Source organism: Cygnus atratus, chromosome 4 (genome assembly GCF_013377495.2).
Source record: "Cygnus atratus isolate AKBS03 ecotype Queensland, Australia chromosome 4, CAtr_DNAZoo_HiC_assembly, whole genome shotgun sequence".
Taxonomy (NCBI): Eukaryota; Metazoa; Chordata; class Aves; order Anseriformes; family Anatidae; genus Cygnus; species Cygnus atratus.
In genome coordinates, this window is record NC_066365.1 from 17489692 (window position 1) to 17502772 (window position 13081).

At 37.0% G+C, this 13081-nt stretch overlaps 1 protein-coding gene across 1 annotated transcript in view; it reads left to right on the top strand.

The window, feature by feature from the left end:
• TUSC3 (tumor suppressor candidate 3) overlaps positions 1–13081 on the top strand; it is a 119815-nt gene that overhangs the window by 84816 nt on the left and 21918 nt on the right. The window contains exon 7 of the mRNA XM_035537732.1: positions 9970–10033. Within this exon, the coding sequence (XP_035393625.1) occupies positions 9970–10033 (64 nt within the window). The remainder of the gene's footprint in view (positions 1–9969; positions 10034–13081) is intronic.

Consider the following 13081-nt stretch of genomic DNA (forward strand, 5'->3'; position numbering starts at 1 on the left):
TGTAACATTAAGGTCAGGTGGGACTGCACTTCTTCTACCATGGCCTCAATTTCTGTTCCCATTTGGAGATTTGGGCCCCTTTGGACGCTAGCCTTTCATGTTAATTCATTATGAATGTTAATTTGGATAGTGATAAAACATGCAAAGAGAAATAATCTGTTTTCTTATTAAATTCTATGGTTATCTTACCAGGTGTTAGAAATCTGATTAGTTTTCTGTCTTGGACAGTGTAGCATTAGGGTACAAACTCCTACATACAGCTAACATGAAATCACAGTAATGTCTCTGTGTCATTTCCAGTCCCTCATTTACTGTTCTTTTATAGCACTCTGTCCTCCCAATATAATTTGTTTTACTTCAATCTGTACCTGTACAGTTTATTCAGCCTATTTCCTAATTTGAAATATCATAGTTTGGCTTCCATGTGGTAAGCAAGCAGTGCATACTTCAACTAGTAACAGTTGAACTTTCATTAGTATTATCGATTAGCACTCACCTTTGTCTCACTGTAATTAAAATCTGTGGGAGTGTCAACTTTCTTTGAGGTTTTTGTTCTCTTTTACATGTTGATTCGAAAGTTGTCAATTTTTTAAGCAAAGCATCACAGCAGCAGCATTTCTTTTTCTTAGGCAGCTTGGCTAAGCTGTGTTGTATAAACTTCCCCAAACTGCCAGAATGCTAGTTCAGAGATGCTGGAAATTTCAGCTTCATCTCCGTTAAAGTACCCTTTCACATGGGTACTGTGTGTCATAATGCACATTCAGGGAAAAGACATCTGTTGTATGCCAGTCTTTTAGGTAACTTGGGAATTAAGTGTCATAAGGGTAGCAATGTTTTATTCCTAATGAGAATTCAAGTGTGGTTTTTTTTGGTTGGTTGGTTGTTGGTTGTTTTTTTTTTTGTTTTTTTTTGATTTCTCGAAGAATTGCTGTATCTTTTGTCTTGTTAATATTTAGTAATTAATAAATGTAGGAGAATTCTCTCACTAGAATAACTTCTTATTCAGTGGGTTGTATTAAAACCTTATAGCTGAGCAGAAAGTTCACAGTTTCTGGATTTGCAATATCACCTCTACTACCTAATTCCTTTGATAGCACTTTGATGACATCATAAGTAATACAGTATAGCTATAAAAGCTGTCTAGGTGCAACCAAAGTATGTAGCATAAGCCAGGATTTGCATACCTTTTTAAGTTATACCAGCTACCCTTCCCAGCCAGTTAGTCTGCAAAACTAAGCAGCATCTCTCCACTTTTGCTCTAGGCTTGGGAACCCAAATCATATTCTGTGCTCGGTGCCAGATGGACCTCATGGAAGCCAGCCAGCACAGTCTATTTCATCTACCCAGTCCTGTGAAAACTGGCTGCTCTCTCTGGGCTGTGTTTTGGTTTGGGGCAACAGTGAACACAGCAGTGAGTTTAGGCATAGAAGATCTACCTCTCATTCATTTAATTAATATGAGTAAATCTAGAAGTCTGTATGAGATTGTCATGTATAGCTATAGCGTATAATTTAAAAAATAAAATAAAATTTTTCTTAAATCAGGTAATAATCATTCATAGCTATTAAACTATCTAATCAGAAGTAGCTAATATGCTTTACAGTTGTGCATGTTAAGGGAGAATCTCCACACCTATACCAACTGTTACTCCAAGGGTGCTGAGGCAGGTTTACCTACACAGAGTTCTATTTGTGGGGTCCAATGATGATTTTCTAGATTAACCTACAACTTTTTACAGTACAGAGCTTGAGCTTAAGCTGAACAAAATCACTAAAAGTACATAGTCACCACCACTAGTAATTCTTATGCTTATTTCTAACCATTTTTATGTGCTGGCATGTGCACCTTAACTTTTTTCTTAGTCCTTGTCATGCTGATCTGTAACTGAGCTGGACTGGATTTTGCACAGAGGAGAGACAATGCTTAGAGCGACTGCTTACTAGCAACATGAAGTTTTCACGAGAGTAGCATTCTGTTGACTCTCATTCGAGTTGGAGGTGTTCATAGAGAGCTATTAACTCTCTGAAGGAGTTTATTTCCTGTGGGTTAGTGCTAAATTGTTTTTTTGTTAAACAAAGCAAAGATCATAGCTGGCTTCACAGTTACTGCTATAGTCATATACAATTTTCAGTTTGACAGAAACACAAATTCATTAAAGCAGTATTTAAATTAGCAGTAAGTGAGTTTGGATTTATTTTGTGTTTAATACTACATTCAGTTGTAAAGCAGTTAAGCATCAGTTGCAGATGTGCCCTTTTATAACTGGATATCTACAATTAAAGAAATTAACCTGTTCAACATTTGAATATCAGCCAAACTTTGGAAATTAACGTGGTTAGGTTAATCAAAGATTTCTGAGTTGGTCAGTAAATAAACTGGAGTCAAGACTTTTTGTATTTCTCTAGTTTTTGAGATATTTCTTCATGTATTTATTTACTTTTTCAGTATTTTTATTAAGATTTTTAATACTATTTATTTAAGATTTTTAATACTATTTTTGGAGTTTTGTTAGAACTAGAATCCTGTTCTTTTTTCTTTCATTTCTTTTTTTCTTTTTTAAAAATTGTATAAATATGTATTTATATATACACTATATATTTTAAAAAGAAAAAAAACTGGGAGCAGAAGTGAAGCCAGTAAGTGGGGGAAAAAAACACTTTCATAAAGCTTAGGATAAGTTGAAGTGTTACAAGGAATGAAATACTTGAATTCCATTTTTTGTTTGTTTGTTTGTTTCTACTCTGTTTATCAGATCTACAGAACTACTGAGATATGTGATGTTTCTTTGTTCTTATTCTGTAAATATAATAAATCTGACTACTGAGCAGAAAATCTACAATTGGTTTAGTTTTAGACATCTGTAGAGGCTTTACAAAATTAAGGAAGTAATTAAGAGAGAAGTGAGATGACGTCTGGACTATTCCAGTGGTCTGCTTTTTATTGGCTTCCAATACGCAATGTTATATGTGTCACATCTTGCAAATTCAGGGCAAGTTATTCCTCAGTTATCCAGAATGATACTTCATCAAGCAGCTTTGCATGGTGTGCTATTGCTAAACCCAACTCAGTTAAACCAGCTCCTTCCACCCTAGCTTCCTTCATCCACACACTCATAAACATTGTGATGCTTTACTTTAGGAGAGAGCACTGGAGCTCTTGAAATTGTGTTTTAAACTTGATGTGACCTACTCCAGAAGGTAATTGTATTGTCTTAAGATTGAATGTGTAACTCACAGAGGCCTTAGTTTTGATTACTTTGTTTTTGTTTTATTTACATTGCATTAACAGAAAGGGGGGAAAGAGCACAGATTACGTCAAGTATTTTCCTGAACATGACAATTATCATCCTTGAAGGGAAATCACAAGCATATGTTGTATTTAGAGAAATTTAAAAATATATTACATTGTTGTTATCCTTGACTATCCTAGTGAGGGATTGTATGTATGTGCCATCTGCAGTTCAATAACACTAAATATTTAATGAGTTTACGAATAGTAGATAAATATTTAACACTGCTTTGTAGAAATCTGCATGCAGTAAACAACTGTTTGTCACTGACAAATAAAATGGCCTAATTTGAGGACATGATTGTTTCAGTTAGCAATTCAAATTGCTTCTGTGGAATTAGACTTGAGATAGGACAACATTAAAGATGGAAAAGGACCAGTTGTTCAATGTGTCAGTCACATTTCAGTTCCACTACAAGTGTTGCTGGCATAGTATTTGCTGTTGTCTTGGTTGTGGCAGTTGTGTGGCTGTATGGCTCTTCTGTGTAAGTCATGGTTGCATCTGTTCTGATGGACTTCAGCTTTGCAACTTACGTGGTCATTCCTCTTGATGCCTCTAAAATGAAAGAGAAATACTGATTTTATTCAGGAATTTATTTAAAGCTTTTGCCTAGAGCATTCACAGGCAGACTTCACAGAGCTTCCAAATATTAAACGGATTCAGTGTCAAAAAGCAGAAAAGATAGCAAAACCAGAAATCTTACTTCAGTCCATTAATAGTTTGCAGGCTCAAATAAAATTTCACAAGAATATATGCCTTCCACGTAGGTCATTCAGCAATTTTGTGAAGGGAGACAAGCGTGAAAATGAAGACACCTCACATGTGACCAATCCCCTTGTTTTGGTTAGCCAAGATAACCAAAATTCAATAATTTTATACAATTAAAAGCTGCTATGGAACTACAAAAAAGTATTGAGAAAACAAGTTGAGAACTGTTGAAAAGCTGATTTGTCATACATATGTACACACACATATATATAGTCATACTTTGTATGTATGTATATTGTTTTTAAATGTGTTCTATTTTACGTGGGTTTGAGTCACAGATGGCCATGAATTTCAAAATCTGATGAGTCAATAGCCATCGCAGTATACAAAACTATTGTGTGGGGGAACATAATGCATAAATATTTATCTGTACAAATAAAATGTATACCTCTTGGGTGGCCTCACAGTGTCATTATATACCGGTAGGGTAAGACACAAGTACAAATGCTACACAGTACTTCTCACAATTCTCTCTTCAAGAAAAGCTGTTTGCCGTCATTTTTGCATTAACTACTAATCTTCCATCTTCTGAATTTTTTTTGTATTTGAAAGCACATTGTTTGCAGAAAAAAATGCACCAAATAATTCCTCTCATGCAGTGGTTATCATACATTCCCCTTTAGATATGGCATGGGGTAGTGTCAGCCTCAGATTATTCACGTTATAGTGTCAAATGCAAGTTATTTTGGTTTCCCTTTGTCACTGCAACAGTCTTTCACTTTCTCAAAATCTACACTGCCATTCCTTGGACTGTCATGCTGCTGTTATGCAGATGTACCCTCCTGTTGTTTTGAGAATTTGGAGAATAATGTCATTGGGAAGCAATCTGAGGAGCCTCCTGATCACCCAAAGTTAGATTTATTACTAGGTAACTTTAAAAAATAGCTTACCTAAGCAGATTTGTAATAGAACAAAGAAGTAGTTAAAAGATAAAATGAAAAACTAAATATATATATACACACAGGACAAAAAACATCCATCTTATTTAACATTTCAACTAACTAGCTTTTAATTAGTGCTCTCTGTCTCTCTTTTAAGTTAACCTGGCATATCTTGCTTTCTCAAATAAAGATGTTATGATGGCTTTTAAGTTACGGTTAAGGTGGCTACTCACTTTGCTACTCACTTTGCTTGTAGCTGTTCCTGTCCTCTCTCTGGGGAAAGAGAAGTAGGTAACAATTGTCTCTTACTAGCTTTTTAAAACATAATATCTCTGAAACTAAATCAAAGTACATCACCTTCCTTGCAAGGGAGGCTATGCCTTTAGCAATTAATATTTTTAAAAATATATAGCATTGATATATAACATCGAAAAATATATAACATCGATATTCAGCCAGAAATTCATATTCATCAGCCAGTTTTCAAAGTTCAGTCTCTGCTTTAGGTCTTCTAGGTAGGGTTTCATTTTCATTGTTTTAGGTTAGTTCAAATTTTTTTATTTGCATTTACAATAAACTGTATCCAGTCCATGTTTTTATCTATACTGAATGTCAGGTGGTGGCTAGTACTCTAGCTTTTGATACTGCCTCTCACACTATCCTTCTGGACAAAATGACCAGAAAACAGTTGGATAAAAGCATAATAAGATGAGTGAACAATTGGCTGATGGGTCAGGCGCAGAGGGTTCTTGTAAATGGGGTTACATCAGGGTGGTGGCCTGTCCCTAGTGGGGTTCCCTATGGCTCCATTTTAGGACCAGTCCTCTTCAATGTTTTCATAAACAATTTGGTTGAAGGAATTTAAGGTTTTTTGAGCAAGTTTGTGGACAATACCATATTGGGTGGATCTGTTGACTCTGGAGGTGTCGACTCTGGAGCTGTTGAGTGTACATCACAGAATCATCTAGGTTGGAAGAGACCTCCAAGATCACCTAGTCCAACCTCTGACCTAACACTAACAACTCCTCCACTAAACAATATCACTAAGATTTACATCTAAACGTCTTTTAAAGACTTCCAGGGATGGTGACTCAACCACTTCCCTGGGCAGCCCATTCCAATGCCTAACAACCCTTTCGGTAATGATCTTCCTAACATCCAACCTAAACCATCCCTGGCGCAACTTTAGCCTATTCCCCCTCGTCCTGTCACCAGGCACGTGGGAGAATAGACCAACCCCCACCTTGCTACAGCCTCCTTTAAGGTACCTGTAGAGTGCGATAAGGTCGCCCCTGAGCCTCCTCTTCCCCAGGCTGAACAATCCCAGCTCCCTCAGCCGCTCCTCATAAGACTTGTTCTCCAGACCCCTCACCAGCTTCGTTGCCTTTCTCTGGACTCTCTCGAGCACCTCCTTGTCCTTCTTGTAGCGAGGGGCCCAAAACTGAACACAGTACTCAAGGTGCGGCCTCACCAGAGCCGAGTACAGGGGCACAATCACTTCCCTAGCCCTGCTGGCCATGCTGCTTCTTATGCAAGCCAGGATGCTGTTGGCCTTCTTGGCCATCTGAGCACACTGCTGGCTCATATTCAGCCGACTATCAACCAGCACTCCCAGGTCCTTCTCTGCCAGGCAGCTTTCTAACCAATCGTCTCCCATTCTGTAGCGCTGCTTGGGGTTGTGCCCCAGGTGCAGGACCCGGCACTTGGCCTTGTTGAACTTCATACAGTTGACCTCAGCCCATCGCTCCAGCCTATCCAGATCCTCCTGCAGAGCCTTCCTGCCCTCGAGCAGATCAACACACGCACCTAACTTGGTGTCGTCTGCAAAGTTACTGAGGGTGCACACAATCCCCTCATCCAGATCATCGATAAAGATATTGAAGAGGACCGGCCCTAGTACTGAGCCCTGGGGGACTCCACTAGTGACCAGCCTCCAACTGGATTTAACTCCATTCACCGTGACTCTTTAGGCCCGGCTACCCAGCCAGTTTTTAACCCAACGAAGCGTACGCCAGTCCAAGCCAAGAGCAGCCAGTTTTTTGAGGAGAATGTTGTGGGAAACGGTGTCAAAAGCCTCACTGAAGTCAAGGTAGACCACATCCACAGCCTTTCCCTCATCCACTAAGCACGTCAGTTTGTCATAGAAGGAGATCAGGTTCGTCAAGCAGGACCTGCCCTTCATAAACCCATGCTGACTGGGCCTGATCGCCTGCTTGCCCTGCAAGTGCCACATGATGACACTCAAAGACAATCTGCTCCATGAGTTTCCCTGGCACTGAGGTCAAACTAACAGGCCTATAGTTCCCTGGGTCTACCTTCCAGTCTTTCTTGTAGATGGGCGTCACATTGGCTAGCCGCCAGTCAACTGGGACCTCTCCTGATAGCCAGGACTGCCGATAAATGATGGAAAGCGGCTTGGCCAGCTCCTCCGCCAGTTGTCTCAGTACACTCGGGTGGATCCCATCCGGCCCCATCGACTTGTGTACGTCCAAGTGGTGTAGCAGGTCGCCAATCATTTCCTCGTGGATAGTGAGGGCCACATCCTGCTCCCCATCCCCTTCCACCAGCTCAGGGTACTGGGTATCCAGAGAACAACTGGTCTTGCCGCTAAAGACTGAGGCAAAGAAGGCATTAAGCACCTCAGCCTTTTCCTCATCTTTTGTAACTAAGTTTCCCCCCGCATCCAGTAAAGGATGGAGATTCTCCTTAGTCCTCCTTTTTGTGCTGATGTATTTGTAAAAACACTTTTTGTTATCTTTAACAACAGTAGTCAGATTGAGCTCCAGATGAGCTTTGGCCTTTCTAATTTTCTCCCTGCACATCCTTACAACATCCTTATAATCTTTCTGAGTGGCCTGCCTTCTTTTCCAAAGATCATAAACCCCTGTTTTTTTCCTAAGCTCTAGCCACAACTCTCTGTTCAGCCAGGCCGGTCTTCTTCCACGCCGGCTTGTCTTTGGGCACGTGGGGACAGACCACTCCTGAGCCACGTGGAGAACATGTGGAGAAGACCAATAGTGGTTATGTATAAATGCTTATAGGTACTTAATAACAGGATAGTGCTGTTAGACCCTGTTACACTTTTCAATTGAAAGGTCCATTTTTTATTTCAAGTCATCTTGTGGTCAGAAATACAGTACATATTTTAATCATTGTAAGCTTTATCATAACTTGGTGCTATGATAATAAGTAGAAATAGACGTTTACAGTTTGTTAGGCACATGTAAATCCAGATACTGCAAATGCGTATATATGCGTGTATAAATACTGCTTTAGCTGCATGAGAAATAATGACAGGGTCATTATTTGCAGCTATGTGGATACAACTGATTCGGAGTATGCTACAGAGAACTTTTTTGTACTACTATATTTTAATAACCATGCTGGAGAAAATGAGGGGGAAAACAGCCCTAATTTAGACTATATTTTGATAGAACAATTGATTGGATAAATGTGAATATTTGTATTGACAGTGGGGTTGTTTTCTTCTAATTACAGTTTTATATGCTAATAATGCAAAGTGCTCATTTATACTACTTTGCACAGGGCAGCAAAGAAAGGCAATTAAGAAGTGGTCTGTTGAGGAGCATGTTAACTTGATCTTTAATTTTTCTTAATGTGAAATATTCTTATTTTCTTCCTTTGTTATATCAGTCTATTTTGCCTTAGTGAGATTTATAAGGGGCCCTGACAAAAAGTCAAGAAATACAGATTAACCTATTATCACAATCATACTGCAATGAGATAATCTTGTGATTTTTATCTTGTTAAAGAAAAAAGACATTTCATTTGGGAGATTGAATCTTTAGATATATGAAGTTCCTGCATACTTTAGTTTTGAATTAGTGATTTGAGTGAACACAGTATAACTCAATTTTGAAAACAGTAGATAACCAACCACTGAGTAAAAAATGTTTTATATCTTATGAACTACATGTTTAAACAGTGCATCAACCAGAATTTAACCTGTATGGATGAAGGCATTCTTTTGTGTGCTGAAGCATCAGAGTATTTCAAATGTTTGATTTCAAAAGTTGTTCTGAATCTTGACATGAATTTTATTCAGGCAGAATCATTCAAAATAAAATGAATTAAAGCAAAAGGTATGAGGTAAAATAGACTAACAAAACCCTGAAACCATGAGGGGTGCAAAATGTTTCCTTTTTCTTTACTTTAATGGGAGTGAGTGCTTTTCTGTCTATTTATTTGAGGTGAAAATTGTGTCTGTGCTTCAGAAGAATACATGTAAGTAATACTTTGAGAACACAGATATATTTAATTTCCATGTAATAGCATGACAAGCTATAGTCAAGATTGTAATTGCTATAGTAGAGGAAGAGAGAGAAATTCCCTCATTTTTTGCATGTTTACATTCCTGTTTTTGCTTTCTGTTTTGATATCATAGCTAGTTAACAATAAAAACCAACAACTTCTGAATAATATGCTGTATGTTATTAAAAAGTAATGTACAAAATATGTCCATTAACAATAATTATTTGGGGGGAAAAACATTGACTAACTTAGGTTTCTATTTAGTATTGGCATCTGTGATTGTGTTTACTACAATTTCATATGAACAAAATATTTTTATTAAGTAAATTCACTCAGTCTAGAAATAAAAAAAAATGGACTTTTAAAGGCAACATTGCAAGATTCAGTTTTCATTTCTGTCAGAACTATGCTGAGGCACGGCCTTGATTTTGTCAACCTCCCTTCTCAAAAATCGTATGTCCTGAGCAAATAAATGTATGTTCTTTACTCCACTTTAGCAGTGTGAAAGTAAGTACAGCATAATGCTCTCATATATAAAATATTACATCCTGTGTATATGTATGTATAACCCTAAATATGTTATTTTTTTAACACTCCTTTTTACCGTATATAGATGCATTTGTTGTTTAGCCGTAGCTGCTGCTGTCTGTATTTTTCTGCAAAACAGGTTTTATTTGTGCTCACACACATCCAGTTGTGTGGAATTTTCAATGGAATTCTTTGTTTTAAACAGGTTTGCTTTTCATTTTTGTTTTACAGAGTTACATACATGGAAGCAGTCAGGCTCAGTTTGTTGCAGAATCTCATATTATTCTTCTGCTGAGTATCCTTCAAAATTGTGATAAATAGGAAAAAAAAGCTGTGCTATTAAATGAAATTGCTCTGACAGTGAACATCATTGAACTTCTGAGCAGGTATTGTATTTTGGCTTACTATATGATTAAATAAATATTCAATGTTGTTTCTGCTGCCAAGGAAAGCTGGCATTGCTTTTCGCTTTTTGTGCCTTGTTATCACCTTTGTTACTGTTAATGTCTGGTTACTATTCTTAATGTTTTTCCTTTCAATATTATCATTGCAGTGGCAGAAATGAATTTTCTTCTCTTTTTCACTCTGTTTTGAAAGTTAAAAATGATGTGTTATTTTATTTGTTTTAACAGACAAGAGCTTACGAAATTGAAACTTACTGATCATGTATGAGGATTATTTGCCCTCCAGTAGTCTTCAGATTTTCTGTTTTTTCTTTTTAGCTAATCTAAACAGTTTACTTCTTGTTCTCATGATAATAATAACTCAGTCCCATTTGTTCTCACATTGCCTCCTGGCAGAAAGACTCAGAATCTTTCTTCTAATTTTTCATTCTTACTGACACAGGACAAATTAAATTTTTGTTTGTTTGTTTGTTTTGGTGAATAAGTCTTAAGAACGTGTAAGAAGAACTCAAATAGTATCTGGTTTGTTTAAATCTTGCTTCTGATCAGCTTTGCTCAGTGAGTGAAAACTGTAGTCACCATTAACTGATATTAAAGTACAGTGTTTCCTTCACAAATACCTTCCTCTAAGGAGAACAAGAGGGAAAAAATAAAGTTCCCAAGCTGTGTAGTAGCCAGATTTCAGAGTTTGACGATCGTAGCTACTCTCTTGTCCTCTTCCTGAGGATAAGTAGACTTATTTAGATCCTGCCCCTCCTTTGGCTTCCCCATCTACTTTCATCTTTGGCACTTACTATCCGAAGAGAAGACCATCATTTTGTCTTCTTGCTTCATTCTTTTCATCATTCCTTTGTGACATCGATTTTGCTACCTTAAACCTTATTTGCTCCACAGATAGCCAAGGCAAATTTAATTTAAAAATTATGAACAGATTTTTCAGATTAAATGCAGTATTCCCTATTGTACTAGAGTAATACATCCACTTCTGTACCCTCCCCACCCCCAGTACAGGATAGATACAGACTTCCTTGAGCAAGTCCAGTGAAAGGCCACAAAGATGATTAAGGGTTTGGAGCATCTCTCATTTGAGGAGAGGCTGGGACTGGGGAGGCTCAGGGGAGATGGAAGGAAATGAAGATTAGCCAGGCTTCCTTCTTAGAGGATAAGTAAGGGGCAGTGGACCCAAATAGAAAAACAACTGGTTTCTTGGTCTGAAGATGAGAAAACACTTTTTACGGTGAGGGTGGTCAAACTCTGGAACAGGTTGCCCAGATGCCCAGAGGTGTTGGAGAGTTTCCATCTGTGAAGACATTCAAAACCCAACTGGACATGGTTCTGGGCAACCTGCTCAAGCAGGTTCCTTCGTCAGGTGTGTTGGACTAGATGATGTCAAGAGGTCCCTTCCAACCTCAACTGTTCTGCAATTCTGTGAATTCTCTAGGTTTTATATCATACTCAAATTAATATTGTGTAAAAATGAGATTGTATTCATTCAAGATTTGAAGATGCTTTTTATCATTCATATTTTCTAAATTTGCACTCCATTTCTTGGGAAGGGAGAGCTAAAGATAGATTTACCTGAAAATTACAAAGTCAAAGATCTTTAGTTATTAATTTAATTGATACATTTTTAAACATAAACAGAGACAGCTATTATATTGTAGATGGAAATGTCTTATATAACATTATGCATATTATTATACGGGTTTTGTGCTTTCTATAGTATAGCCACAATTTATTTTGTAATGCTTTTTGCTTTTCCCAAACTGACACAATTTAAAAAAATCTGTTCTAAAACAAATCATTTTGGCTGATAGAAAATGGGAATTTTTTTACAGCAAAAACTAGTTAAGATTAAAAATAAACAAAACTTTTGTTCATGACATATTTTGTTTGTCTGACTCAGACATGAAAGTGATATTTTTCGTTGGCAGAGACCATCTTTAAACTGGGAAGTTGGCTAACTATATTAAAGCAGCTGGCTGAAAGAATACTTTTAGTGAGATTGTTCATTGCCAATTGCAAAAAGAATTCTCTAAGGTTTCATTTCATAGCTCAACACTGTTGAGCTGGGATTTTGGACAGAAACATTTCACAAGTGACATGAAGTCTTGACAGATTTTAACAGTTACGCATGAAGGAATTAATATTTATCCTTTCAATGCTGGTAGTAATTATGAGCTGCTTCATTGGTTCTTTATTTTTTGTTTATTCAGGCGATGTTGATAGAAAATGTGGGAATTAGTTTAAAGTATTAACAATAATAAAAAGGTAAATAAATCAAGTATGCTAGATTTATAAACAGTCACACTTCACCCTTTAAGGTTTAGAAGATGCACAGAATTTTAATGTTAGACATTACCATGTACATGCTTCACTTGGTTGCTGCTTGTTACTTCGTAGTAGTAAGGACAAGGTCATCGCTTCCTGATAGTTGTTGAAATGCAATGTTGTGTTTCTCTGTACAGTGAATTTTTAATATCTTTGGTGAGAAAATATGAATTTCCATTCCATTTCTATACTTGTTTTTAGTGATTCTATGCTAGATGATTCCCATATCTGGGGGATAGCTAGATGATCCCCATCTGCTAGATGATTTCCATATAGAGATCTGCTGTTTTTGCCAAAGCTGTAACTACACAAGTAAGAAGATGCTGGGTAAGAAGGACTTGTAAAGATATCAGATATTCTGTTTCAATTATACTATAAAGCCAAATTAAGTTAACATCTTATATTAGTAACATCTGTACAGTGTTTCTGAGTACATACTAGTTGTACGCCCCAAATTCTTATAAAATTTTAAACAAATAGTTTTAGTCCTAAAATACGGTAACTACATCTTAGTAGTAACACAATTGAAATAGTCACCATAATAATACAGCACATAGAATACTATATCTGTAAAATGAAGACAAATGCAAAAAACACTTTGATTACTT